General features: G+C 43.0%; 1 protein-coding gene and 1 pseudogene across 1 annotated transcript; one reads left to right on the forward strand and one right to left on the reverse strand.

The window, feature by feature from the left end:
- Positions 1–6,076: 6,076 nt before the first annotated feature.
- LOC113022490 (RNA-binding protein 15 pseudogene) lies at positions 6,077–8,818 on the forward strand (annotated as a pseudogene).
- A 12,269-nt stretch (positions 8,819–21,087) lies between these two features.
- Positions 21,088–23,425, reverse strand: LOC113022491 (amphoterin-induced protein 1-like). Its single transcript, XM_026167941.1, has 2 exons — positions 23,200–23,425; positions 21,088–22,844 (listed from the first exon to the last, which is right to left on the reverse strand). The coding sequence occupies exon 2, from the start codon at positions 22,774–22,776 to the stop codon at positions 21,256–21,258; it is 1,521 nt and encodes a 506-aa protein (XP_026023726.1). The 5' UTR covers positions 22,777–22,844; positions 23,200–23,425; the 3' UTR covers positions 21,088–21,255.
- Positions 23,426–25,553: the final 2,128 nt, after the last annotated feature.

Consider the following 25,553-nt stretch of genomic DNA (forward strand, 5'->3'; position numbering starts at 1 on the left):
TTTGCAGACCCCTTCATCCACACTGACCTGGCTCTCTACCAGACTCACCTCATCACCTCCTTTGCTTTCTTAACGCTTCGTCTCATGCATAAACATTTGCTGGTCACAGGCTTATTCTGACATTTTCCTTGGGAGAACAGCCACCCCTCAGACTGCTCATAGTTACCTATTAACCATGAATTTTTTTTAGCTCTGCACAAATGAAATTGCTTGATAAAAGGATTTTTGGGAGCCAGTATATGAGCAGAAAAAAGCATATAAGCAGATAATCTTACTGTTTTCAAAGACACAGGAAAGGGAAACATGAGAAGTTTTAAATTACTCAGCAATAAATAAGCATTAATAAATCAACAGTAATCAATAATTGAAATGACTCAGCATCCGCTGGAAACCAGACTGGAGCCTCTGCATGACTCTGGGCTGATGCGTTTGTTCCTGTTAGACATGTACCTCAGGCTGAGGCGATGAGGTGTTATTGTTGCCTTCTTGTCCAGAAATGATTGTAAAAGTCAGTAAAACCCAGTTTAGGAACTAAAAATACCCAGTAACTATTCACACAGAGATTATTTTTAATATTTCCCAACATGGACTCCACTGCAGTAATCTCAGACTAATAGCTTTATCTCTGTGATGAAACTGTAAGTCATGAGGTGGGTGGTCATTTCTCTATTGAGACGTGGACGTGCGACACGACTGCAGCAGACCGAGTCACCCAGGGGACCATAAATCATGCACCATCCAGCAGAATATTCTTTATTACCACCGAGATAGGGGGAGAAGATAGTATTGAGAGGCCATTTTTCATGCTGAGTTTATGGATTTATTTTGCTCCCACATGTCCGCTTCCTGTGCTTTAACTTTGACATGTCTGCATCATTATCAGATTCTTTTTAAATGGAAGGATTATTATTAATGATTATAATCATTAATAATAAGACATTATTCGATTATTATTATTCTATTTTGATTGAATATAGCAAATGAGTGTAATTACCTGCTTTTAAACTCTGTCGGAGGCCAGAATCCTGTTTAACAGTTTTAATTGACACACACAAAAAAGTCGAACATGACCTTTGCAGTGTAAGAGAAGCAGGTTTATTCTTGTGCGGCAGACTTGGTTAAGGCGGAATCAAAGTACACAAGACAAGCTCGCTCTCACACATTTCTCCTTTTTTTCCTCACTTGACGATGCTCTTGACACACCTTCATCTGACTACTGGGAGCAGTTGCCACAGCAACCCCAGGATCATATGACAGACAAGCCTCATCTCTGCCATCTCTTTCCTGCATCCCCTCACCCCCATACTTTGCTTTCTCCGGTTTGCAAACTGAAGTTCCAGTGGCATCCCGTAAGAAGGAGAGGAATGAACCTATAATCTGTGTTAAATCAAAACTGTTAATCACCAAAGTGGCTGTACCCGCTTTAGCTTCTAGAACATTTACCTCACCTGGTCTTGTGGAAGATAATAGGAACCCTGTGATGACTTACAAGGCATAGGGCATTAACTGTAAAATAAATGTTTGATGCTCAGCTGCCCTTGACCAAAGCTACGCAGCCTCAGTTTCTGCTGCAGGCCATCTGCTAACTGGACAGCAGGGTTCCACTCAGCATTACGATTGGTCTTTAGGGGTTGAGGGTTATTAAGCCTGCATCAGCAGCCTTTCAGACCTGTGGGACTATTGTCACAGTGCTGCTGCCACCCTCTCTTGTTAGCAAATGAACCAACAGTCCCATGTAGATTCAGCATTGTTCTTGCTTTATATGCACCACAGGACTTTTGATCAGCCTGGAGTTCAAGATTCCAGTTCATGTCCAGGTGCTCTGGTTGCTTTCTGATTTTGTATTTCTTAGCTGTGTTTATTGTACAGGTGCACTCAGTTTGCTCAGCCTTTTAGTCTTGGTTGTGTTCTAGTGCTGAAGTTCATGCATGTTTCTATCTTGTGTTTAGGTTTACTTCCTTCCTTGTCTGATTGTGTTTATTCTCTAAACCTGTGTCTAAATTTAGTTTGGCCCACATGTTGGCCCCCTAATGTTGGCCCCCTAACTCAAGGAATAAACCAGTGTTATGTGTCAGTACAGGAGGGGCACTTTGCTACCCCACCTGTCACAGAAACACATCATTCGTTTCATTTCTTTACCTAACAAATTCTAAAGATAACACTGTTTGACAGGCATTAAATAGTATTTGTGCACCAGCAAGGTGATTCCAAAGAAGCAATTAGCTGAAAAAATCTAAACATTTCACTGTGGTGTAGGTGTTACAAACACAGTTTATTTCCAGTCTTATATTCCTCTTTTTCTTAACCACTGGACCTTTTTATGATCAGCGATTGTTCTCACTGTCCTTCCTTTCGCCTTAAAGAGCCTCTCTTTAAAACCTTTTCCTCAAACAACATATCTCCTGTTTGTTTTGGGTTTTTTGTTGTTGTTTCTCTCGACCGTTGGTGCCTGACGTCAGCACCCTTTCGCAACACATCTCTGCTGTTCACCTTCAGTCGTCTCCAACTCCACGTCGTCCCCCTGCTGTTTCGCAGCATTCATTGCTGCTCCCCAACACCCACTCACATGTGCTCAGGCATTATGCATCTGCAACACCACATCCGCCCAGTACTTTTCCCTTACTCTAGTCTCATTTATATTCCCCCTGTCCCATCCCTTTCTTTCTCCCCCCTCCCTCCCTGCTGTTTCTTCGTTCGTGGTTTGCGCTGTCTGGGTCACTCTGAACTGCTAAAAAAAGCTTCACCCTGCACTGGGCTCTGTGGTCTCGTTTACACAGCCCATTATTCTCAGTACAAGCGCTTGAATAAACATGCTTACACGATCACTGACATTTCTACTGTAGGCGAGTGAGTATGGACACATTTAAAAGATGTGAAAAGGCTTGTCAAAGTAACTGATTGTCCACATGTTTGACATTTCACTAATTCTGCTGGATTATTTTCGGGCAAAAAACAAGACACAAGTCGTCTATTAACACAATCAAACAAAGGTTGTTTTCATGCAAGTCATAATTCAGGTGTATCTTTAACACAGCAAATGCACATGACTCGTACTATTAGCTCTTAAATTATTTTCTGTTGAGGCAGCATTAACTGCTGCCTGTGCATGAGTGCGTGGGGATATGCTGGTGTCGTGCAGGTGTTCACAGGACACAGGAGAAAGTGGGTCATGCTTAGCTCTGACAGACTTAGTGCAGCGCTCACTCCAAGATATTTTTTCCAAAGAATTATTTACACATATTTTACTCAAAATCTGCTGTGTGAGAAGATTTTCACTAATTAATATTAATCAGACATAATGATAGGTCTCATTCGAGGACTGTGATTTCAGTGACATCAGTGGGATTGAGTTTCTATTGAAGATTGGAAATTCATCATGACTCCATCCATGCTGGCTCAGGTTACACAGGTGAAAGGCCGGCTGTCCTTTGGTTGGCGGATGCCGAAAAAGCACAGGCAGATCTGTTACCAAGCATCTGTTTCAGATGAAAGCTGTGGAGCAGTGGATCAGGTCGCGATGTTCACCTAAAAGCAACACACAAAAATAGAAACTCATTAAAAGCTGTTTTTTCCCCTCCGCTAATCCAGATTTACCCTTTGACAGCTCATTAACAAAAACCTTGGTACGCAGTTCTGTTTTCAGGGGTTATTAACAGATGAACCTCGTATCTGTTTCACTGTGGTCGAGGTTTAACATTTCTGTGAATTTGTAGCGGCAGCTTTGGGAAATTTGACCTAAAACGATTTCATTTGGCAAACACTTTATATAACGCTTACTGACAACACTGCTGTTTCCAGCTGCTTATTTTGTGGTATGAACATGTTCATGCTACAACAAAATCTCTTTTAACCCATTGCCACTGTTTATACGTCATTTATTTGCTCTACTTCAATGATTAGAGGCACCACACTTCTCCACTCATGCTGTTTTTGTAGACACTCCTAAACCAATTTTAATACTGGACAGCAGATTGCCTTGCTGGACCTGTGAGGGGACATGTGACTCTCCGTGGAAGAACCTCACCAGATGGCCTCTCAAACAGGGGCCTGTCCAGCTCACAGGGTTGAGGACAAAGCTCCTGTCCCCATTTTTTTGGACAACATAATCCTTTTAAAATACCCCTGCAGCAAAGCACTCTTAACAAAAAAAAAAAAAAGTATTGTTGGTGCAACACAGTTGGTGCTGCAAATAATCAGGTCAAACTCACTGTGAAAAAAACCCAAATATACAGGTTTAAATGTGGCAAAAAGACATGATTTTGTTTATTTGGAGATGGGCTGGACAGAGCAAACAGTTAATGATATTGATGTAACTGTAGCTAGGCATGGATTTATATTTGAATGAGCATGAAGAAAGTGGATGGAGATGCTTTGAAACTGGAAGCTTTTCTGTTCATAATAACTGCACAACCATTTCCCGCCCTGCTGTCATTATGCCTGTAATCCTACATGTGGGAGTGCCCTACATACGTGCCTCAGGGTTTTTATCTCTCTGTGTTATCAATGTTAACAATGAATCCCACATAATAGGAATAATGTGGAAGATGGTGATCTCATTTTAGTAGGAGCTACAATCATGTGACCAAAACGTTTCACAGGACTCTCTGCAGTCCAGTGAAACTGAGCACATCCTGACTGCATCCACATGAATGAAGAGTGTAAGTAGCAGCTAGGTGCTGCTAAATGCATTTGATGAATTGATAATCAGCAAGTGTGAACATCATTCGACAGTAAGAAAGATTAATCACAAGTGGAAAACATCTTCCCAGGAAGAGAGTAATATAGAGCTACTACAGTAACAATTAAATTAAGAATAGAAATGTAATATCATCCTGAGAACTGAAGGAAAAAAGTATCTTTCAGTTAATTTTTTTGTGATTTCCTGTCTCGTTGGAGCTAAAAGAAGCCACCGAAATGCATGAGAAATCACTGGAAAGACCTGGATTTCCTGGACTTGGTGCGTTAGCTCAAATGGACCTAAAAATCCATTACAGAGGACATAAATGAACAAGCTGGGTTTCAGGAGGATATAATGGTTTTATATTTTGCTTGGAGTAGTATAGAAGAGTAACTAGACATGAAAATGTTTCCAGCTGAGCTGTTTCTACCACTGATACCCAAAGGTTTCTGCTATAGAGACAGTCTGTTCTTTGATTTCCTGTTTCACTGAAGATGTTAAAAGAAGCTTCTCTGCCCTCTGGTGGTGTTTCTGTGTTCAGCATGCAGCGGGCCAGCAAGTCACAGACAGACGGACATAAACGGATTTTAACAGCTGTTCACTTCTTAAAGCACAGTTTGCACTTCTAATGGCGAATAAATTGTGCTTACAATAACTAGCAGACTGAGCAGTCTAAGAAATCGCCACTGTGACATTTAACACGAGCAGTCTGAAGGAAAGAGGATACTGAAAATATCTGATTCACTCGGTTTAACAGATCAGGTTCTTGATTGGTTCTCATCATATCTAAAGGCCAGAAATGAAAGTGTGATTACGGTTTAGAAAATCAGACTATTCAAATCTTACAGATCATCCTGCAAGTTACCTCTCAGTTAAAGCGTGCACTTCAATCTAAAAACTGTCTCCTCAGCTCATCACATTTCTACAACTCTGTTCTTCGAATAGGGGCAATGGCCAGCTGCACCTACCGGGCTATTTCAGACACAGCACCGCAGGATGCAAATAACTTGTTTGATCCTATTATGGCAGTCAGCCCCCCCCGCCACTGTTTTCCTGTCTGGTATTATCACAAAATCAGTGTACTTACTTCAAGGGCACCTGCAGCCTTCCTGTGCAGGCATTACGCCACTTTTAAACTAAATCTTCAAAATATAAAAAAAATATATTAGATTTTTATTTTATATTTCAATAAGAAAATAAAAGTTATAGTAATCTCAAAGCCAAGTGTTCTCTTGCTTTGGGCCTCTTCTGTTTATGCAGTGCTTCAACCATAATGCCACAACCTGTTTTAAAATAAGCTTCTGCCTGCAGGACTGTACTTTGACCTCAGCAACACAGCCGCACCCTCTTTTATAATAGGTGAGCTGGTTTCCTTTTTTATGGATTGACAAGCCACGGCGCCAATCGGCTTGTTTTACAGGAAGGTAGGCGGGACGTCCTGTACAGTAGTGCAAGTAATCCAACATGGCGCTTACGTTGCTCGCCTGAGAGTGCAGTGGGAAGCGCTTTAAGTTCAGCTCGATTTCAGTAGTAGAGTTCATTAAAGCGGATCAGGCTTTTAGAAATGAAGGGGAAAGAGCGATCGCCGATGAAGAAGCGCTCCCGGGCGCTGGATGATAGCAGAGACCGAGGAGGAAGCCACCTGAGCAGCAAGAAGAGCGGAGCCCTGTCGGCTGTTAGCGGCAACACGGGTAACGGCTCTGCTTACAGCGGCTCTTCATCCAGGAGGAGCTTACACAACGACAAAAGAGACCTGAGGGATTCGGACGGACACAGCACATCCAGTCGGACTAGCAGCGGCTACGACTACGGAGTTGTTTCCGGGAACAAGCCGCACGGTGGCGCTGACCTCGCCGCGGAATCCTCCAGGCCGGGTTCACGCAGCGACCTAAGGCCTCCGTCAAACCCAGGAAGTGAGTACAAGACTTTGAAAATTAGCGAGCTGGGCTCCCAGCTCAACGACGAGGAAATAGAGGACGGCCTGTTCCACGAGTTCAGGAAGTTTGGGGACGTGAGCGTTAAAATGACCCGAGAAAACGACGAGAGGGTCGCGTTTGTGAACTTCAGGCGACCCGATGACGCCCGGGCTGCCAAACACGCCCGCGGGAAGCTGGTGCTGTACGATCGGCCGCTGAAAATAGAGACCGTCTACATGAGCAGACGGAGGAGCCGCTCCCCCGTTGCTAAAGACGGTTTCCCCGCGGGACACAGACCCCTACACGCTCAGAAAGCTCTGTCTCCCTCAGGCATGGGGTTCAGAGACTACCGGCTACAGCAGCTGGCTCTGGGCCGTCTGCCCCCTCCCCCTCTGCCGCCTCCTCACCTCAGAGATGTGGACAGAGACAGAGATTTTCCCGTGTATGAAGGCAGAAACAGACCGCCTTACATTCCCGAGTGTTTCCGCGATGAGGACATGTTGAGCCCCGAGGACGACCAGAGGGCAAACAGGACTTTGTTTTTGGGCAATTTGGACGTGACTGTGACGGAGAGTGACCTGAGAAGGGCGTTTGACAGGTTTGGAGTGATTACAGAGGTGGACATTAAGCGCACAGTGAGAGGCCAGAGCAACACCTATGGATTCATCAAGTTTGAGAACCTTGACATGGCTCATCGGGCCAAAGTGGCCATGGCTGGGAAAATCCTGGGCCACAGCCCGATTAAAATAGGATATGGGAAACCTACGCCCTCGACCAGGCTGTGGGTGGGGGGGCTCGGGCCTTGGGTTCCACTTGCTGCACTTGCCAAAGAGTTTGACCGCTTCGGGACCATCAGGACTATAGACTACAGGAAAGGTGATGCGTGGGCTTATATCCAGTATGAGAGCCTGGATGCTGCTCAGGCTGGGTATACTCACATGCGTGGCTTCCCTCTCGGTGGCCCCGACAGGAGACTCAGAGTGGACTTTGCAGAAGCAGAGACTCGCTACCAGCAGCAGCAGTATACGCAGCTTCCTCTCCCCCTGCCACACTATGAATTAGCCACCGAGCCATATTCACACCGCCTTTCTGATCCAGTGAGAGCGAGAGAGCGGTCCCCTCCACTTCCTGCTCGCTTCAGAGACCGGGATCTCTACCCTGCTGAATGGTCTGGCCTCGGTGCACACGAGAGGATGCGAGGTTTTGACCCGGCAGACCGTCTGGACAGGCGCTCCCATGAGAGCTGGTCACTAGAACGGGAGCGGGAGTTGCAAAGCAGAGATTTGGCCCGCACAAAGAGACCTTTAGATGACGGTTGGCGGCTGGAGCACTCCCCTGACGGCAGTAACTTTGGTCTGCGGCGTCATGGCAGCTCTCTGGACCGCAGCCCGGGAGGGAGCAGCCGAGATGGGGGGCGCTACAGTGACCCCGAACGCTTGCCTCGCTCTGGCAGAACCTCCCCAGTCAAAGACAGGAAGAACAGCCTGGACGCTGGGTTTGTGGACAAAAAAAGGAGAACACGCAGCCCATCAGAGCCACGCTCCGGCTCCGAGAAGGGGCGCAAACACAAAGTCAGTGACTCCTCCAAGAGCCCAGCGAAGAAGGAGGACCGCTCAGAACATCTTTCCTCCTCTACAAACTCCTCCAAACCCGGTCAGCAGCCTGACCCAGATGCTGAAAAACAGAAGCAGAGTCAGGTCTGGCAGGGCGTCCTCCTGCTGAAGAATAGCAGCTTCCCCACCTCACTGCACCTGCTGGAAGGGGACATGAAGGTGGCTGCCAGTCTGCTGGTGGACGGCTCTAAAGGGGGCCAAGTTTCCCAACTGAAGATCAGCCAGCGCCTGCGCCTGGACCAGCCGAAGTTGGACGAGGTCTCCCGTCGCATCAAGGCCGCCGGGTCCAGCGGACACGCCATCCTCCTCGCTTTGCCTTGGACATCCGACGACAGCGGTGCCCAGGACGCCGTCAACTCCACCGAGAGACCCCTGAAGAACCTGGTGTCCTACCTGAAGCAGAAGGAGGCGGCAGGTATCATCAGCCTCCCCGCTGGGGGCGGCCGTGACAAGGACCACGGAGGAGTACTACACGCTTTTCCCCCATGTGAGTTTTCCCAGCAGTTCTTGGATGCCTCTGCCAAAGCCTTTGCCAAATCAGAGGATGACTACTTGGTAATGGTTATTATCAGAGGAGCATCATGAAAAAAAAAAAAGAAAGAAAAAAAAACCCAACAACAACAACAACATGTTTCATGTCACACTCAAAACTGTTAAACTGTGAGATGTAAACACAGGGAGAAGAAGTGGTATTAAAGCAGTGCAGGAGACAAACAGCAGGATGCAGATTTTAAGCTCTCTAACCTGCTTCTATTTCATCCTGGTGAAAGTTTATAAAATTAAAGTCAAACTGAATTAAGTACATTTTTATAAGTTGATGAATTTGATTGTTAAATCAGGTGAAAGTTTGCCTTTACTATTTAGATATTTAGATTAAATGCACATTACCTGAAGGGTACTATCCTAAGGTGAGTCCAGAGTGAACTACAGGTCTGTGAATCAGTACTGTGTGTGTTGCCTTATCGTTTAAAAAGAACAGGTCCTTTATGTGCTTTTCACACAACTCCTGCCTACAACAATGAGCTGAAGATCCAGAAGAGAGCATTTAGCCTCATTTTTGGTATTTGAAATCAAACTCATGTACACTGTTTTCTTTTTTTTCTTTTCTTCTCCTGATTAAGGAAGTCCATTTGCTTTAAAGCATTATCCGTTGGCCAGTAATTGACCTACACCAGATGTTCGTATGTATTTGGTTTTCTTTTTTTTGTGACCAAGTAAAAAAAATTTTGAAGACTTCCAAATTCCAACTTTCAGTAAATGATCTTTAAGATGTCAAATTATAGCAGAAAGAGCAGTTAAACAGACCAAATCACTCCATCACTCCTTCTGGATATTCATGTGTAAAGTTAAGGTACACGAGAGCATCAGGAGTTTCAAGTATAATTTACATTACCAGTGCTTTTGTGTGTGTATGTGTAGTTGCGCGTGTGTGTGTGTGTGTGTGTGTGTGTGTGTGTGTGTGTGCCATGTTTCATGAGTCATGTTACTTTATGACTAAGTGGAGGTTTGTCATCGGTGCTTTCACAATTTTCACCAAGCACTTGTACCAGCAGCAGCCGTTTGTGAGGGGATGGACACAAGCAGCAAGCTCTGCGAGCTTTCATTTCTCAAAGGCGTATCAGGATCCAACTACTGATTGATCTTTAAATTATTATTATTATCCATCTGAAATTGTGAAAAATGCTCCCTGATTGATCAAAAGTCCAAAACCCGAGGACTAGATTTTTTTCGTGTGTGTGTTTGAAATTTTTTGCTTATCGTTATCTTTTAATATTTTAGTAACGAGCTAAATCAACTCCCCCGCAGTCTCAATGCAAATTTTACAAGGCTAGTCTGTGTTGTCGGGCTCTTATTTTGAAGTATGGGGTTGCTTTTTGTGTCCTTCCCTTCTCCGTTGTGTGGTTTGTTTGTTTTTTTTTTGTTCTTTTTTAATTATCCACAGTTTGGTTGAGCATTTATTGTTTGATCAGATGCCTCACTCAGTTTGTCATGTTTTAACTCACTGATTACAATTACTACCCTAAGAAAGCATATTGTTTTTGTTTTGTTTTTTAAAAAAAAAAGAATGATGTAACCTCCAACTGAAGAGCTGTATACCATGCACAGGTCTTTTTTTTTTTTTTTCTTCTTTGCCTGATTGTGAGTTTCCAAAAAAGAAAATGTTGCAGTTCGATCAGAGGACTTTGGCGTACGTTTCCACACACACGAGGAACGGAGGCCATGTTCAACTGGCCATACTTGCCGCCTTCAAAAAGGGACTCATAATGATTGTTTTTCATGCTTTGATTTGAGTACTGTGTTTCAAATGGATAAAGAGTGATTTGTGCTGTATACTCAGGATATCTGAAGAGAGAGAGAAATGGAGATCATCAATGCTCATGGGCCTAAGAAGTATACCTGTCAGCAAAAACACGCAAAGTGCAACGTGCACTTCATACATCTTGTCTTAATAAATTTACTCTTTCGTGGGAAACACGAGTGCCTCGGAAGACAACTTTTGTGACCTTTTTCTGTTCTTGGAATTTTCTGTGAAAGTCTTTAAAAAAAAAAAGAGAGAGAGAGAAAAGGGGAAAAAAAGGCTTTCACTTTGACAGCAGGAGGCTTCCCGGCAGACGTGAGAGGAAGTGTGAGAATCGAGGGAAAGCCTCTCAGTTCTGTGTTTTCGTGATGCTCGACATGTGTTCGGTGACCTCTCTTGTGAAGAGCTTTTCCATATGACCTTCATTGAGATTGAAATTTGGCGGTGCTAGAATACTTTGTGCAGCCTGTTTGGGAAAGGAAAATGTAGAGTCCCTGTGCCTCCTCAGACCTGTGGCTTATTCCTCGGTCGCCTTTGTGCGTGCGGAGGTGTGACACAGAACCTGCTCATCTGAGAGCTGTTTCTCAACAGGGCTCGTCTCAGCGGGAGCTTTTTCTTCCTCCCCTCATCTGGTTCCAGCAGCGCACTGGTGCACAGTGTGTTTGTTCAGCGTCTGCAGCAGGAGCAGTGTTTGTGTAGTTGCTTATTGTTCTTGCATCGGAGTTTTAAAGAAGAAGATCTCCGTGCTAGGGCCAGACCTGCTGCCTCAGCCTGTCGGAGAGGAGGTCGAGGCGGTGAGACGGCGTCTGCCAAATATCGGAAAGGAAGCGCAGTGGAGACGAGAGATCGCCCCAGTTGAGGCCTGAGCAGGGAATCCTAATCTTTTAGTTGGTTTGTTGATCTGATGATTTATGCACTTTTAAAAAGATTGTGTGGCAAACTGCATATGAAAGCACAGAGACGAGAGGATGACTCCCATCGTAGTTTCCTGGTTGTTCTTCAAACAAAAGGGACGGCTACCCTTCAGCTCCAAGTATCTGCACGGTGCTCCAGCTCAAGGTGTCCCCTGGAGGGGGAGGCGTGAAGCGTAACAGCTTTACGCCTCCTGGCTGCTCCCACCCCTCAGGTAACGTATACTGATGGCCACAACGACACGAGCGGGTACGTATTGTAATGTCAAAGAGCACCACAGGCACACTGTTGCTTAAGTAAAAGCTGGTAAGTGCAGGGGTGAGAAAAAAAAATAGCAAAAAAAATCAGTTAACATGCAGTAAAATTACAATAATTCTGATTTTGTTAAAAGCATAAAAGCCAGAGATTAGTGTTGAGCTAACATTGTCACAGTTTCTGTCAGTGACAGTCGGTGAACGTTTCTTTCCTGTTGTCTCACCAAATTGTGGTTTTACATCCCATAAACTGCTGTAACCTAGCAAAAGATTTAATTTCATTTCAAAAGGTACTTAAAATTAAGCTCTGCCCCTTTGCGTGCATTAACATGTGAGTAAAGTTTAATCTCAGTGAGACGGTGCTGTAGTTGCCTTTAATTGAAACCTTGATTTTTCAAAGTAAGTCAAATATATGTGCAGGAGTGAAACTCATAGATGTAAAATAAATAAATAAATAAAATAACAGAGTAAATGGGAACAGCCAAGAAAATGGAAATGGTCCAGGTGCACTAAAGAACAATGCTTCAGCAGGCCTGAGAGTCTCTGAGTGACACAGAAGGACAATGTAATGCAGGCAAGATTATTATAGTTCACTAAAAACTAAAATAGGTATAAAAAAAAAAATTGACTTTTGAAAAAGAAACAATTTTGTGAACTTTGAAAACTAAAATTAAAAAAAAAGTTTTAGAATTTGGTAAAAATTGTTAGCACAACCTGCCTGACGAGGCTTTGGAAGCCTACAGGACTGTGAGTCGACTGCTTTCAAAAGTTCGGTCTTTATATTGTAGCATCGACACTGATAATCTGAAATCTTGTCTCTGGTGAATGCTCTAAAATGAACAAACGTACTCTGGAAAGTAAAGTTAAAGTAAAATAAAAATAGAAGGTAAAGAAAATCCAAAACTGTAATAACTGAATATATGTGTATATATAATACAAATACACGGTAAACTAAACATTACAAAAATGGGGAAAAGTAGATCTCAAGACCATTATAATTTGTAAGTGCTCTTACCTGCTCTGAGAGAAAGATGTCAATGTTAGAGGCCTGCGGCTGATCCAGATAATGATAGTATTGATACCAGTGATGGTATCGGATGGATACTGGAATACTAGGATCAGTACTTTTTCCATCATCCAAGTTCAGAATGAACCCTCTGAGCTTTTACTAAATATTTGTTCTGAAAATGAAAAACTATAACTCAGACATACACTAGAAAAATTTCTTAAACATTTTCCAGTTTTAAAATACATGAAAAGCTGAAATGTGTCTTAAATTTGTATTATTAACTAATTATTGTGGAAAGTAAAAATCACAGTGATTTCTTGGTCAGTAAAATTTATCCAGATTTTGCAAATTGATGATGATTCATCTCATAAATCATTGCACATTGCTCTTCTCTACATAAGCTGCCTTTATAAGTTAAACGTATTGGTATTAACAATGCTGTGCTTGTACTAAACTTGCAGTATTGCCCAGTGAAAATAGTGCTGAATAGATGCCGTGCAGTACGATCAGCCATCAGCAGGTGCTGTCAGTCACAACAGCCTCAGTTCTTACTCGTTATGATGGCAGTCTGTTTAGTTTACTGTATTCTGCGCTGCTCGCCGCGGTACATGAGGCGTGCAAATTTTGTTTTACAGCTTCAGGTTTAGTCGGTGCAAAGGTTCATGCCAACGGGATTGCTTGCTAAATCAGAGGAGGTGCAGGCGCTTGGATTTCTGCAGGGATAAAGGTGACTGAAGCTTGATGTTGTTACAGTGAACTAAAATTAGGTGTGGAAACCACAACAAGAATGAACTGAACCATTTAAAAAGTCACATATAAATGAAAACAAAGGGGGAAATGGCCGAGGAGACAGTTTATGCATGTTTAATAAGCTTAGGATGTTCACATGAGTGACTGTGAGTCAGCTGTTGATAAAATATTTGGGGGTTTTTCCGTCTTATAAACACCCTCCACATATTAATAATAAAAAAGTAAGCATTTCAAAATAAAATTAAAATGAGCAAACTCAGTGAAACAGTTTGAAATCAAGTGGAAAAACAAATGAGTGAGTGTATCCCAGGACCATGCCTTTTAACTTCAAAGGAATTTGCCATCATTTGTGATCATTAGAAATATCAACTGGTGTATGTATTATTACATCGCCTCCAGCTCTGAATCTAAACCTGCACACCTGGAAACGTTTCTGCTGTTTCACTGAGTTTTAGGCCTGTTTTGTGAAAATCCAGTTCTTTTTGTTTTGAACATGTTTTAAAGATGCTTCTAATCAAAATGTTGAGTGTTTCAGGTCATTCCCTCGACACAGAAGCAAAGAAGAATGAAAATATCCTCAGTGGTTTGCCCTCTGAATGCAAAAAAAAAAGCCCGCTTCACACTGTGGGACGCTGGCTCTGTGAGTACAACTTAATTAAATTCAAATCTTAATTAAAGTTTTTTATTGTTTCTCATAATAATGTGAACATCAGCTGATTTTGTGCTTGAATAAAGGCAGCTGTTCTTTAAACGTTTCTGATTGTCTGTATTTATTTTGTATTTGTTTGAATGATGAACCTTTTACACCGTCAGTCCTCCGGAGGGCAGCATTGAGCGGAGCGATATTAAACAGAGGCTTTGTAGCTTATATGGGGGGAAAGTTCAGCTATTTTCTCATAAGTAACATCCAGTCTCCCGTGTGCAGGATGAACACGTTCATTCTGACACAAATAGGAGACGGTCATCTTTATGATTGCACAACTAACGTTGCGTTTGCCAGATAAAGGCAGCAACAGTATTCTTCACTTCAGAGGGACTTTTCCAGAGAGTAGATAAGAGAAACTAAATCAGGATGTAGTGAAAGTGAGGACACCTGAGAACAGGTGTGGCTCACAGTTGGATCTATAAGCTTTTGGAAGATTAAACATGTTGACAGGAGCCTCTAAAAATGGGGTAAATGGTTGTAAAATGAACAGTTATGTCAATGCTTTTCTTAAAAATGTGTTTAGTGTCCTTTGTGTTGGTGCACAGAGGCAAAGTGTGTCATCATCAAATACTTATTGAACCTAACTGTGCAGTTTCACCACCGGGGCTGCGTTGTGTTCTTCATCTCATCGAGCTCAGAGTTTATATTTCTCCTGCACTTTTATAAATCACTCCCAGCGTGTTATTCCTTTTTAGGTTAAGCTATGAGGCCGGAGATATTCTGGAGAAAATGTTTATGAGTGTGCTCCCAGATGTTTGTGCAACTGAAGTGAAAAGTTGTTCCAGTTGCTTCGATCTGGCAGCTGCTGCAAGAGGAAAACATTTCTCCTGCCGTGTAGTCGTCTTTAGAGTGCATCGGCCATGATTGTTGAGCACGACGGGCTCCGCTCTGTCCCGATGGAGTGAAAAACTGAAACATTGGGAACACCAATATAAGATTAACAAATAATGAAAGACAACAGTATCAAAGTGACTGATCTGTTCTTTCACCAGCCTCCATCCTCTGCTTTTGAGACCACCAAAAAAACATTTCATCTTATACAACATCAGGGCAAATCCTACATACTCCATGCAAGCATGAAAAAATGATCTGAGAAGTGTCCAAGAATATTTTTGCAGAGGGAAGAATGAATCCTTCCATGTCAGGGAATTGGTGGCCGCTAGATGGCAGTAGACTCGCTCAACTGCTGCTTCAGTCGCTTCCCCATTCATGTGATTCTCCTGGGAGGGGCCTGAGGAGAGGATGAGTCATCTCACTTAGAATTCAGCCTTTAAGCCACCGAGCAAAGACGCCATTCATTCATTGTCAGCAGGCCCACAGTCACTGCCATCTGTGTGTGTGTGTGATGTTCAGCGATCTGATATTTTCTTCAGACAGCTGCGTTTGTTCTAATAATAATCTGGCATATCATGTAGCTCTTTCCCATTTAAACGCTTGCATCATCACACAGATCAGCCACTATCAGCCCCTTTCTGTCTCCTTTGGGCTTTTTATGAATTAAATACTTTGCAGATCCTGATTCAGTGTTGTGTTTTTGTCCAGCGTTTTTCAGATCTTTAAGCCTAGTCTCACACACACCTGGGTAGTGTTGGGTGTATTGTGAGTAAGCGTGGTAATATGAGAAAGCGCCTGCTGAGACAGGGAGCACGAACATCCCCGCAGACCTCTTCAATCATTTATCCAGGAGATGAGTTGCAGGGCAGCCAGTGAGGTGTCACAGTGCACCCTCTTCACACACATGACAGACGGTCAAATGAACAAGTGTCATATATTATGTTCCACATAAAATTAGATGTGTTTTATGTGTGTAAATTGCAAGTTTACAGTAATAAGATGGAAACACTAGGTTGTCAGAAGCTGATATAATGCAGCTCTGTCTTGGACTGTGATTGGCAGAGGAAACTGAATACAGCACAGCGAGTTCACTCTCCTCTGGGACATACTGTGGTCAACAATCCAAATAAGGTTGAAAATCCAGCAACTTCAAATGTGGCCAGAAGCCGGCATGTTTCAGGCACAGATGCAACAAATACGACTCCCAGCTTCCACCCCAGCAGTCCATGTGGTCTCCTATTTCACTCAAGTGAACAAGGTTGGGTCAATAACGTAATTTAGAAACTGAAGCCAGAGGATTTCCTGCAGACTAACTAGGACAGCAAGTGAAAATTAATCTTTGCCTAGAAGGACACAACAGTCAGGCCAAGTCTGATCAGTCAGAGCCAAAGTTAAAGGAACAGTTTTACATTTTGAATTGGAATACTCTCTGATTAAGACTCTCTTTCTTGATAAGAGAGTCAGTGGCCCTGAGTAGTAAAGATAGCAACACTTTATAATATGGCCCACAACTAAGGGCATCATTTCCCAACAATTAAATCGATTTTAATATATTTTATTCGAAACGACAATCTAAATATATTTATCTTCAAATTCCTAAAGGTAGGGACACTAGAATAAGGATGTAACAAGTCAGGTTTTTACAGCAAACAAATAAATAATTAGACTGTAAATAAATTTAAGTAAAGCATAATTTCTTGGCTATTGACTGAGACATGGAACACCACCTCTCTGGTGGAGAAGGAGCATGAGCCAATCGTGAGGATGAGAGGTACCAGCTAGATATAGTCGGGCTCTCCTCAACACACGACTTGGCCTCTGAAACCAGTCTCCTGGAGAGGAGTTGGAGTCTGTCTCAGTCTGATGTTGCCTGTGGTGAGAGGCGGCGGGCTGGGGTGGGTATCTTAGTATCCCTGCCTTCCCTGCTGCCTGTATGTTGGATTTTTCCCGGTGGATGAGAGGGTTTGTTCCCTGATCCTGCAGTTCAGGGAATGGGTCCTGACTGTTCTCTGCGCTTATAAGCCAAACAATAGTCTAGCGTATCTGGCCTTCTGAATCTACAGCTGTATATTCTGGACACTTGGGTGAAGAGAGGGGCTGAGCTGTCAACTGACCACAGCCTCACCTGGCGGTGAGTTGGATCAGGTGGCCGGGTAGGATGCTGGACAGACATGCTGCACTGAGCTGGTTGGTGCCTGTCATGGCGGGAACCCTCGATTGAGATGGTGGACACCGGTGGTGAAAGGAGTCCTACTGGGCTTCAGAGGCAGCTGATAGGTACAGACAGGCCAAATGAAACACGGCTCGGGCAGTGGCTGAAGCAAAAGCTCGGGCATGGGAGGAGTTCAGAGAGGCCACAGAAAAAGACTTTTGGACTGCCTCGTAGAGATTCTGGCAAACCGCCAGGCAACTCAGGAGGGGAAAGTGGTCCTCTACCTGCACTGTATGCAGTGCTGACTTCAACTGAGGATTTTGTCAGGCGGTGGAAGGGATCTCCTTAATCCTACTGATACATCTTCCCTAGAGGAAGCAGAGTCTGGAGACAAGGGGGATGACTTGTCCATCACTGGGCGTGAGATCACTGAGTCAGTTAAACAGCTCCTTGGTGGCAGAGCCCCTGGAGTGGATGAGGTTCACACTGAGTTCCTAAAGGCTCTGGATGTTGTAGGACTGTCTTGCCTCTACGATGTTGCATGGAGATCATGGGCAGCACTTTTATGTTGGCAGACTTGGGATGTGGTTCCCATCTTTAAGGAGGAGGACCGGAGGGTGTGTTCCAACTATGGGGGATCACACTCCTCAGCCTCCCCAGGAAAGTCTATGCGAGGGTGCTGGAAAGGAGAGTCTGACAGTTAGTCGAAACTCAGCTACAGGAGGAACAATGCGGCTTTTGTCCCGGTCGCGGAAGACTGGACCAGCTCTTTACCCTCTCTAGGATAATTGAGAGTGCATTGCTCAACCAGTCTACATGTGTTTTGTGGACTTGGAGAAGGAATTTCCCTCTGAGTTTAATATTTTAAATTATTAATAAGTAATAATTTTGTTGCTGTGTTGCCCCTTATTCTAGTGTGCATACCTTTAAGGATTCAGTTACCTGCTACTTAGCTTTGCAGAACAGCACAACTGGTTGGATTGTGTCCAAACATGTTAAAATCTGCCTTTAAAGGCATCTTTAACACAAACAAAAACTGCAGAGCAAAAATGAAAGGTGCCTTTGCACTAGGACATTACAACATTTCAAGTCTTTATTTTTTATGCATGTTAAAGAAGTTGCAAAGTCACAATTAATAAGTTAGCCGGATTCTCTAAGCCTGGGACAGAGCCACGCCAGTGATTTTACCTTGTTTCTGTATTTCCACTGTTTGTGTGAAGCTGAGCTAACAAGCTGTTGGCTGCACATGACAGTGAAAGTTCTGCAGTTGCACATATGTCACAGGACATACTGCACACGTCTCTTTTTACATCATGTTTATTTTTGTTGTTTGTGAACTACATGAGGAGTACAGCAATAAACAAGATACACAGAGCAAACAATGAAATGCAATAAGTCGTTATTCAGGATTGCATATATTAAAATACAGCAGGTGAACTCAGCACACTGACAATATACTGACTGTAAACACTGAACATGTAGGTAATGATTTGTCACACGTAGCTCCGTCTTTGGTTATTATAATGTCCAACATGATGACATAGTACATATGTGCATCCTCTGACAGACTGAAAAGTTCCTCCGGTTGTGTTGCTACATTATAATATTTAACAGACATGCTAGATTCTGACGATGTCATGAGCTTAAACTCCCACAGACACATTTATCGTGATTACACCGAGGTTATATTGAAAAAGCACCATGAGAAGTGCATAAACATCACTGTACCTTCAACATTAACATACATACCCTTTATAACGCAACTTTGACTATCCAGAGATTGTGTAGCAATTACGATGCTCTACTGCTAACATTGTGACCTGAAATGAACAGCCTGAATGTATTATTATTGTTTTTTTATTATTATAAGTTGCATTTATTTGAAACTTTATTTTTGGTCTTCATTGATTTTCATCCACACCCCTTTCTGCACAGTGTAACACAGCTTTTGTGGTTGCACCAGCCAGGGTAAAATATGAGCTTCTAGTCCTTTTAAGAGGATTCTGTTGGACATCTGTTTGAAAAACTGCTACATCTACATTTATATTTCAGCTGTCAGCCAGCCACAGGGGCCCGAGTGTTGGCTGCAGCTGCTATTTCTGACAGTGTTTATGAGAATTCTGGCTTGTGGCTGGCATCGGCTGATTTGCTTAGGGTTGGGCACTAATGCCCAGAAGCATTCAGTGGATGGTACTCGCTCTCAGGCTCTTCCAGGCTGCTATTTACTCTTCAGTATGGAAGTATGTGTGTTCATGTTGCCATTCTGAAACCTGACACTGAACACGATATTTTGTCGCAGTGTGATAACAAAATATGCAAATAAACTTGCTCAACTGGAAACATATTGTTATGTTTGTTAGCATTATCAATCAGTTTCAGGTTTTCCATCTAGAGCAGCTTCCATACGTTTCTAAGATTCATCCATCCAAACTCACAAAACAATACTATTTATACTATTTTCTTTTACTCGAATTATTCTGTAATCTTTGGTAATTTAATTTGAACCCAACCTCTAAAATCGAGCAGTTTGACTGTAATGTTTACATCTAATAACTCGCTCATATAGAACATAATAAAATGGTGGCATTTATTTGTAGCTAAATTCAGCTGGCTGATTTTGTTTTTGTCGTCTGGAATGTGTGTTTAACTTTAGCTTATTGCAATGAATTCTTTATGAACCAGGAACCAGGATTTGTTTTTTCTGCATAATCCACAGATAACAGTAACTATACCTGAAGCTTAGTCGGTGGAATAGTTTCTTTTTAAATGAGACTGTATTCATGCTATTGGCATGCTATTTGCTAATCAATCAGACAATGACATCAAGAGTTCATCAATATTTACTGCAGATTACTGACGCTCAACAACAGCACTGTTTACTGGAAATGTATGCATACTGGATGAGAATAAATTTGCCAAATAACAGTCAATAATTGTGTTTATACTGATAAAATAGCTGCTGAGTGTTTATATCCTGAGAACCAGCCTATTCATTTATGTCTTCTCTAATGGACATTTGTTTTTGGTTGATATCGTTTGACTTATTTGAGCTATGCTAATAAGCCCTGGTGTACTAAATAGAGGACATCCTGGTCTATCCATCTATATCTTATGTGTTTGGGTGGCCTCTTTTAGCCCCAAAGAGGGTGGAAATTACAAAAAAAGTTCAGTGGGAAGATTCACTTTTCCCTGGTTCTCAGGAGGATATGAAGAGCTAGTCTGGTTCATTTGAAAGATTTCTTTTTAAGTAGTGCCTTCAGACAGCAGCTGTTGTGAACTGGAGCAATATAAATAATATTTTATGAGACAAAAAGTCAACTAAATTTGTCAGAAATTAGAATTCATTTTAAATGATAATAAAAGTATACCTGCATATGATATTTAATCAGAGCTGCTTTTAAAAGCACTTCATCTTAAGGCCAAAATCACTGCAAAAAACACATATTGCTGTTTAAACATTAAATCGCACTTGCATCTAAAAAGAAATTTAACTGAAAAAGTTGCATAAGTGTAATTATTAACAGCACTGTTTTCTGTGAAGTTTAGGAATGTTACATATAGCAGAAATATTGCATAATAATAGTAACAGAGTGAGTTCTGCAAGCTTTGCATAAAAATTAGCCTCCCTTTCTACGTTATTCAACAAATTCAGAACTTCTCACCTTTGCAGCACCTTCATCCCAATTGCAAGAAAGGCCATATCTTTAACATGCAGGCTACTGGCTACTCTGAGGTGACCTTCTCTCAGTAATGCCTTTAAGTAGTCTACTAAGCGCTGCTTGGTGGTTAATGTCTACATGGTAAGCATTTTTAAGAACGCAAACAATATTTAAAGTTCATATATTCTCATTTTTAGGGAACACGTGTTGCATTTATGAAAAAAAAACCCAGTTCTCTACCAGAAATATAGCGCTCTGTGCCTTCACAGAGGAGTCATTTGAATTGTTAAGACGCATCACAAATGGAAAGGCCTAAAAGTGATTTAATCAAAAGATTAAAATCAATTTGAATCTTATGTTACTGGATCGGCACCACCGTCTCGAGTCAACTAAAGCTTTGTTTGGAAGATGCTCACTTTTGATATTTTGCTCACATTCTTAGAATACAAAGAAGCAGCGGCATCGCTCTTATTTCATATGACCATAGGAGAATTGGAGCACACCGAGCTGACATCAGACCTTGTTCTGCCCCTGTTGGCCCCCTGCCACTCCTCATCTTCCTCACTTATTGGATTCAGCCTCCCATTCTGCTCCAGCTGTTCTTTAGGTTCCAGGAAGGCCGTGTGTCTGTAGAGGAAACCTCCACCTCCCACCCTCTCTTGCCATCTCTCCTCGTGTGCCTGGGAGAGACTGACAGTTGAAGAGTGGAGGCTGTCTTTGCCGTCATTTTTCTCCATGTTCTGACCTGGACAACAAGCGCAGCGACACGGTGTGAAAAAGAGGTAGATGAGAATCATGACGAGACTGATCAGACACGCTACAAGGGTGGTGTAGGCTGTTTTTAGATTCTCCAGTCCTTTGCTCATGGTGGTATTAAACACCACTACAGTTACATACAGCGTCTCATTGAATGAATCACTTGTGGCATAGCAGGTGTAGACCCCTGAGTCTTCTACCTTTAGGGGCCCAATCCTAAGGCTGCTTTCGTTACGGATGAAAGTGGTTTCGTTTTGAGACACTGTCAGGTTTCCTGGCAGCACCCATCTCTTCACCATGTTCTTCTGTCTGGTGTCACAGTCTAACACCAAAGATTGCTCCAGATAGCCTTCTTTTTTAAAACCTTTGACCTCACTGCAGTTCAGATACTGTCTGGTCAGATCTAGTATGGCCATTTTTTCCTTCGGCTGGCCTGATGTCACACATGTGTGGTTGCTCCTGAAGTCAGTGGAAGGGCTGAGCTCCCTGAGTTCCCAGTGTGCCATCAGTTCATACAGCTCACAGCTGCAGGTTAGAGGGTTGTTGTGGAAGTACAGACCGTTTTTAATCCAGGCAGGCAGAGCCTGAAGCTCATCCAGGGGCAGAGCTTTAATTCGGTTGGAGGAAACATCCAGCAGTCTAAGGCTTTTCAGCCTGCCTCGGCCCTTTAACAGCTCTACGAGGATGCGTGTGATCTGGTTGTGGCTCAGATAGAGCCTCTGCAACTCGATGAGGCCAGAGAAGGCAGAGCGATCTATCTGAGAGATGTGGTTTTTATAAAGCAGCAGGACCTCCAGATTCTCCAGCGGCTCAAAAATGTATTCGTCCAGCAGGCGGAGGCTGTTAAAGGAAAGGTCCAGGTAGCGAAGCTTTCTCACATTCACAAATGCCTCAGTGGAGAGAAAGGTGAGGTTGTTATTACTGAGCAGCAGGCTTTGCAGCTGGTCGAGTCTGATGCCGGTCCAATCAGCTTGGAGCTTGGTGATAAAGTTGAAGCTGAGGTCCAGCACAGCTGCATACGATGGAAGAGCGTTGGGAACATTTGTTAGATTCTGCTTGGAGCAGCTGATGATGGTGCTGGCACACAAACAAGTCTTCTGACAAACCAGGGGGCTTCCAGTTAGCTGCCCACTGGCTCTCACTGCTGGTAACAGCAAAGTCAAGTGCAGAATAAAGCAGCTCCTTCGTTTTAACACTGCAACAGCAGCAGGCCAAAAAAAGCCGATGGAGCCCACCATGGCGCCAGCACTACGCACTGCAGGGACTCTGGATGTTCTCTTAGTTTTCACAGTGGAAAATCATGGATCTGTAATCACACATTGGGCCACGTGATCAATAAATCAGCTGTCAGGACATAATATGACATGATAATGATGCAGAGTCTCATGCCATTAAAGCAAACCCGCGCTCTAATGCAGAGAGGCGTGGTGCATTTGCGCAGCTGGATCATTAAAAAGTTGAATGTCGGCAAAAATGTTATCAGTGTCATATCGTGTCGTAGCATAGAATAAATAACAAACTATGGCGATTAATCAATGTGTCAAATTATTCAAAATAAACAGAATAGTCTAAAAGTTAAGTGTGTGTGTTAGTCGTTTCCCTGATATCAGTTATCAAAGCATTTACATTTGTCCCAGCGGGCGGACGCGATTCTGCGTTACCTTTTTTTCTCCCGTTTTTTAAAGAGAAAGAAGTCCTTAGCAGTCCAGTCGCGGAGATGATTAGGACAGATGCATCTTCTTCATCTTCATCATCTTTATCGTCGGCGACCCGCGAGCTCACAGACATCCACCTTAACACGCTGAGCTACGGGCGAACGCACTCTGCTGTCCGGCTCCAAATGACCGGAAGAGGCTGTGTGCAAGCCTCGCTGGTGAGGAAAGGAAATGCAACTATATCCGAGAGCTGATCTGATGTGAGGGGTGCAAACAGCAGAGGTGGGTGTGTGCCACATTTCCTCTCCTGCTCTCTGTCTCTCTGTCTCTTATGGCCAGTCTCTGATTCAAAAGACAAAAAACAAGCACCCAACATGAAAGCAGTGAGATGACAGCTCGGCTACACAAGCTTCAACATTTCATCATCTTTATCGAAGCTGATTTTTATTCTGCTTCCAATGAGCCAACATTTCTGATATTAAAACAGTGGTTCTCCAGGTTATCTGGAGGTCTTCCAAAGTTTGTCTTTGGACACATTTTTAGTGGAATGTTTTAGTTTGTTTGTTAACAGGCAAAAAACATAAATAGGTACGTTTTTTCCTTCACTTTTACCTAACCTGACTTGATGGCTCATTCAGTGCTACCATGCCTTTAATAATGAATCTCTTTCCCCAAAGTTGTCCTAACATCCTGGTGAAGGACGAGGTACCTGTGTGGATGAACTGCTGCAGCTCTGGACATGATGTGCGTACAGTAACATAGGAATCAATACGGGAAGTTCAGAGTACAGCACAACATATGGACTTACAGTAAACACCAGGCAGGCACAGACACATTAAGCACAATCAGTCAAATAAAGCAGGAAAATTAAGAGGCACATAAAGTTTCTTAAGATGGATTGCTTGAAGAAGTTTTATTGTACTGCAACATCCATGCAAAGGACAAACCAGTCCTGAAAACTGGTCTCTTATTTGATGAGGTCACACCTCATTTACAGTCATTTTCAAGGCTGTGATCTCACAGGTAGACCTCAGGTGTAACTCAAAACAAAGACAATATTTATCTCTGTGGTTTTTGTATTACTTGTGCCAGCTGACTGGGATAGCTTAAAGGGGACTGTGCCATCAGTGATGCTATTAACTAAACTTGTGGTTTCCACCTCATGACAGGTCAATATGTCTGTTGTGGAAAAGGTCTGCATGCCACTTTATAGTAGTGTGTAAATACTCATCACTAGGAGAGTGTATAACATCGCCTGTGTATCTAGTGCCCAACAAAGTTTATTTCACTGTTCAACAGACCTCTGTGAGCCACAGTGAGTGATGTGGTGCTTTTCTCTGCAGGGGAAATGGGCTCTATGGTGTATTTCATACACAGTCCTGATGCTGTAAATACTGACTGCAGCGCCAGATATGTGTTTATATGTAAATGATCTCCAGCAAGTACTGTTATTTGAAGAATAAACCACTGTGCCTGGTTTTAAGTGGTGGCGTAACCTTAACTGAGTGTGAGTGTGCATCAGAAGTTAGTGAGGGTATAAACTCTCACTGCCCACCAGTGTTGGGACTAACGCGTTATTAAGTAACGTTACTTAATAACGCGTTACAGTAACTACGTTATTATTGTGGTAACGAGCACGGTAACTAGGTATTATGCCAAAATTAGGAACGCGTTAATCGTTACTGGGATTTAGATAGGGTCGTTATTCGTTACTTCGTGTGGTGAATCCACAGATTCAGTAACATTAGCAAGTGGTGGAGGCCAGGAGGTGGATGAGGGAAAGTGTCAGGTGGACTGAACTTCAGGTAAGAAGTTATGACCTGCAGTCTATCTGGGTCAGATCTAAACCAAGTTTAGGTGGAGTTTATTTTCGTTTTGCTGACTTTTTCGTACTGGGTACTCGCTAGCATGACTGAGTTTCTAATTGCCAACCATCCTGTAAAAAACAGAATCGTCTCGTATTCAGAGAAAATATTGTGCGTTTCGTGTTGAGCTGAAAAGGAACAGTTTGTCCCGGACTTCAGCTACAATGGAAAAGACACAAAGCTGGAGGTATTCTGTGTCTTTGCTGCACAGCTGCCTCTTCTTCTCTCATTCTCTCTTCCTCCCTCTCCTGTTGCTACTTTAATCATGAAACTGATCAATGATCAGCTGATTGGCTTTTCTCTCTTGCTTGTTTATCGCCCACTTGGCGCCAGAAAGAAGAAAACAGCGGTTGTCGCGCTAAACAACAGCAGCACGTTTGAGCTTGATCAGCTGTTGTTAGAATTTATTTAATATTAATTTCTACTATCAGCTGATGTTTGCTGGAGCCACAGCTGTAAACCTGCTGGTCATGATATGGTTTGGTTATCTGGTGA

The sequence above is a fragment of the Astatotilapia calliptera genome, chromosome 5 (genome assembly GCF_900246225.1).
Source record: "Astatotilapia calliptera chromosome 5, fAstCal1.2, whole genome shotgun sequence".
Classification (NCBI taxonomy): Eukaryota; Metazoa; Chordata; class Actinopteri; order Cichliformes; family Cichlidae; genus Astatotilapia; species Astatotilapia calliptera.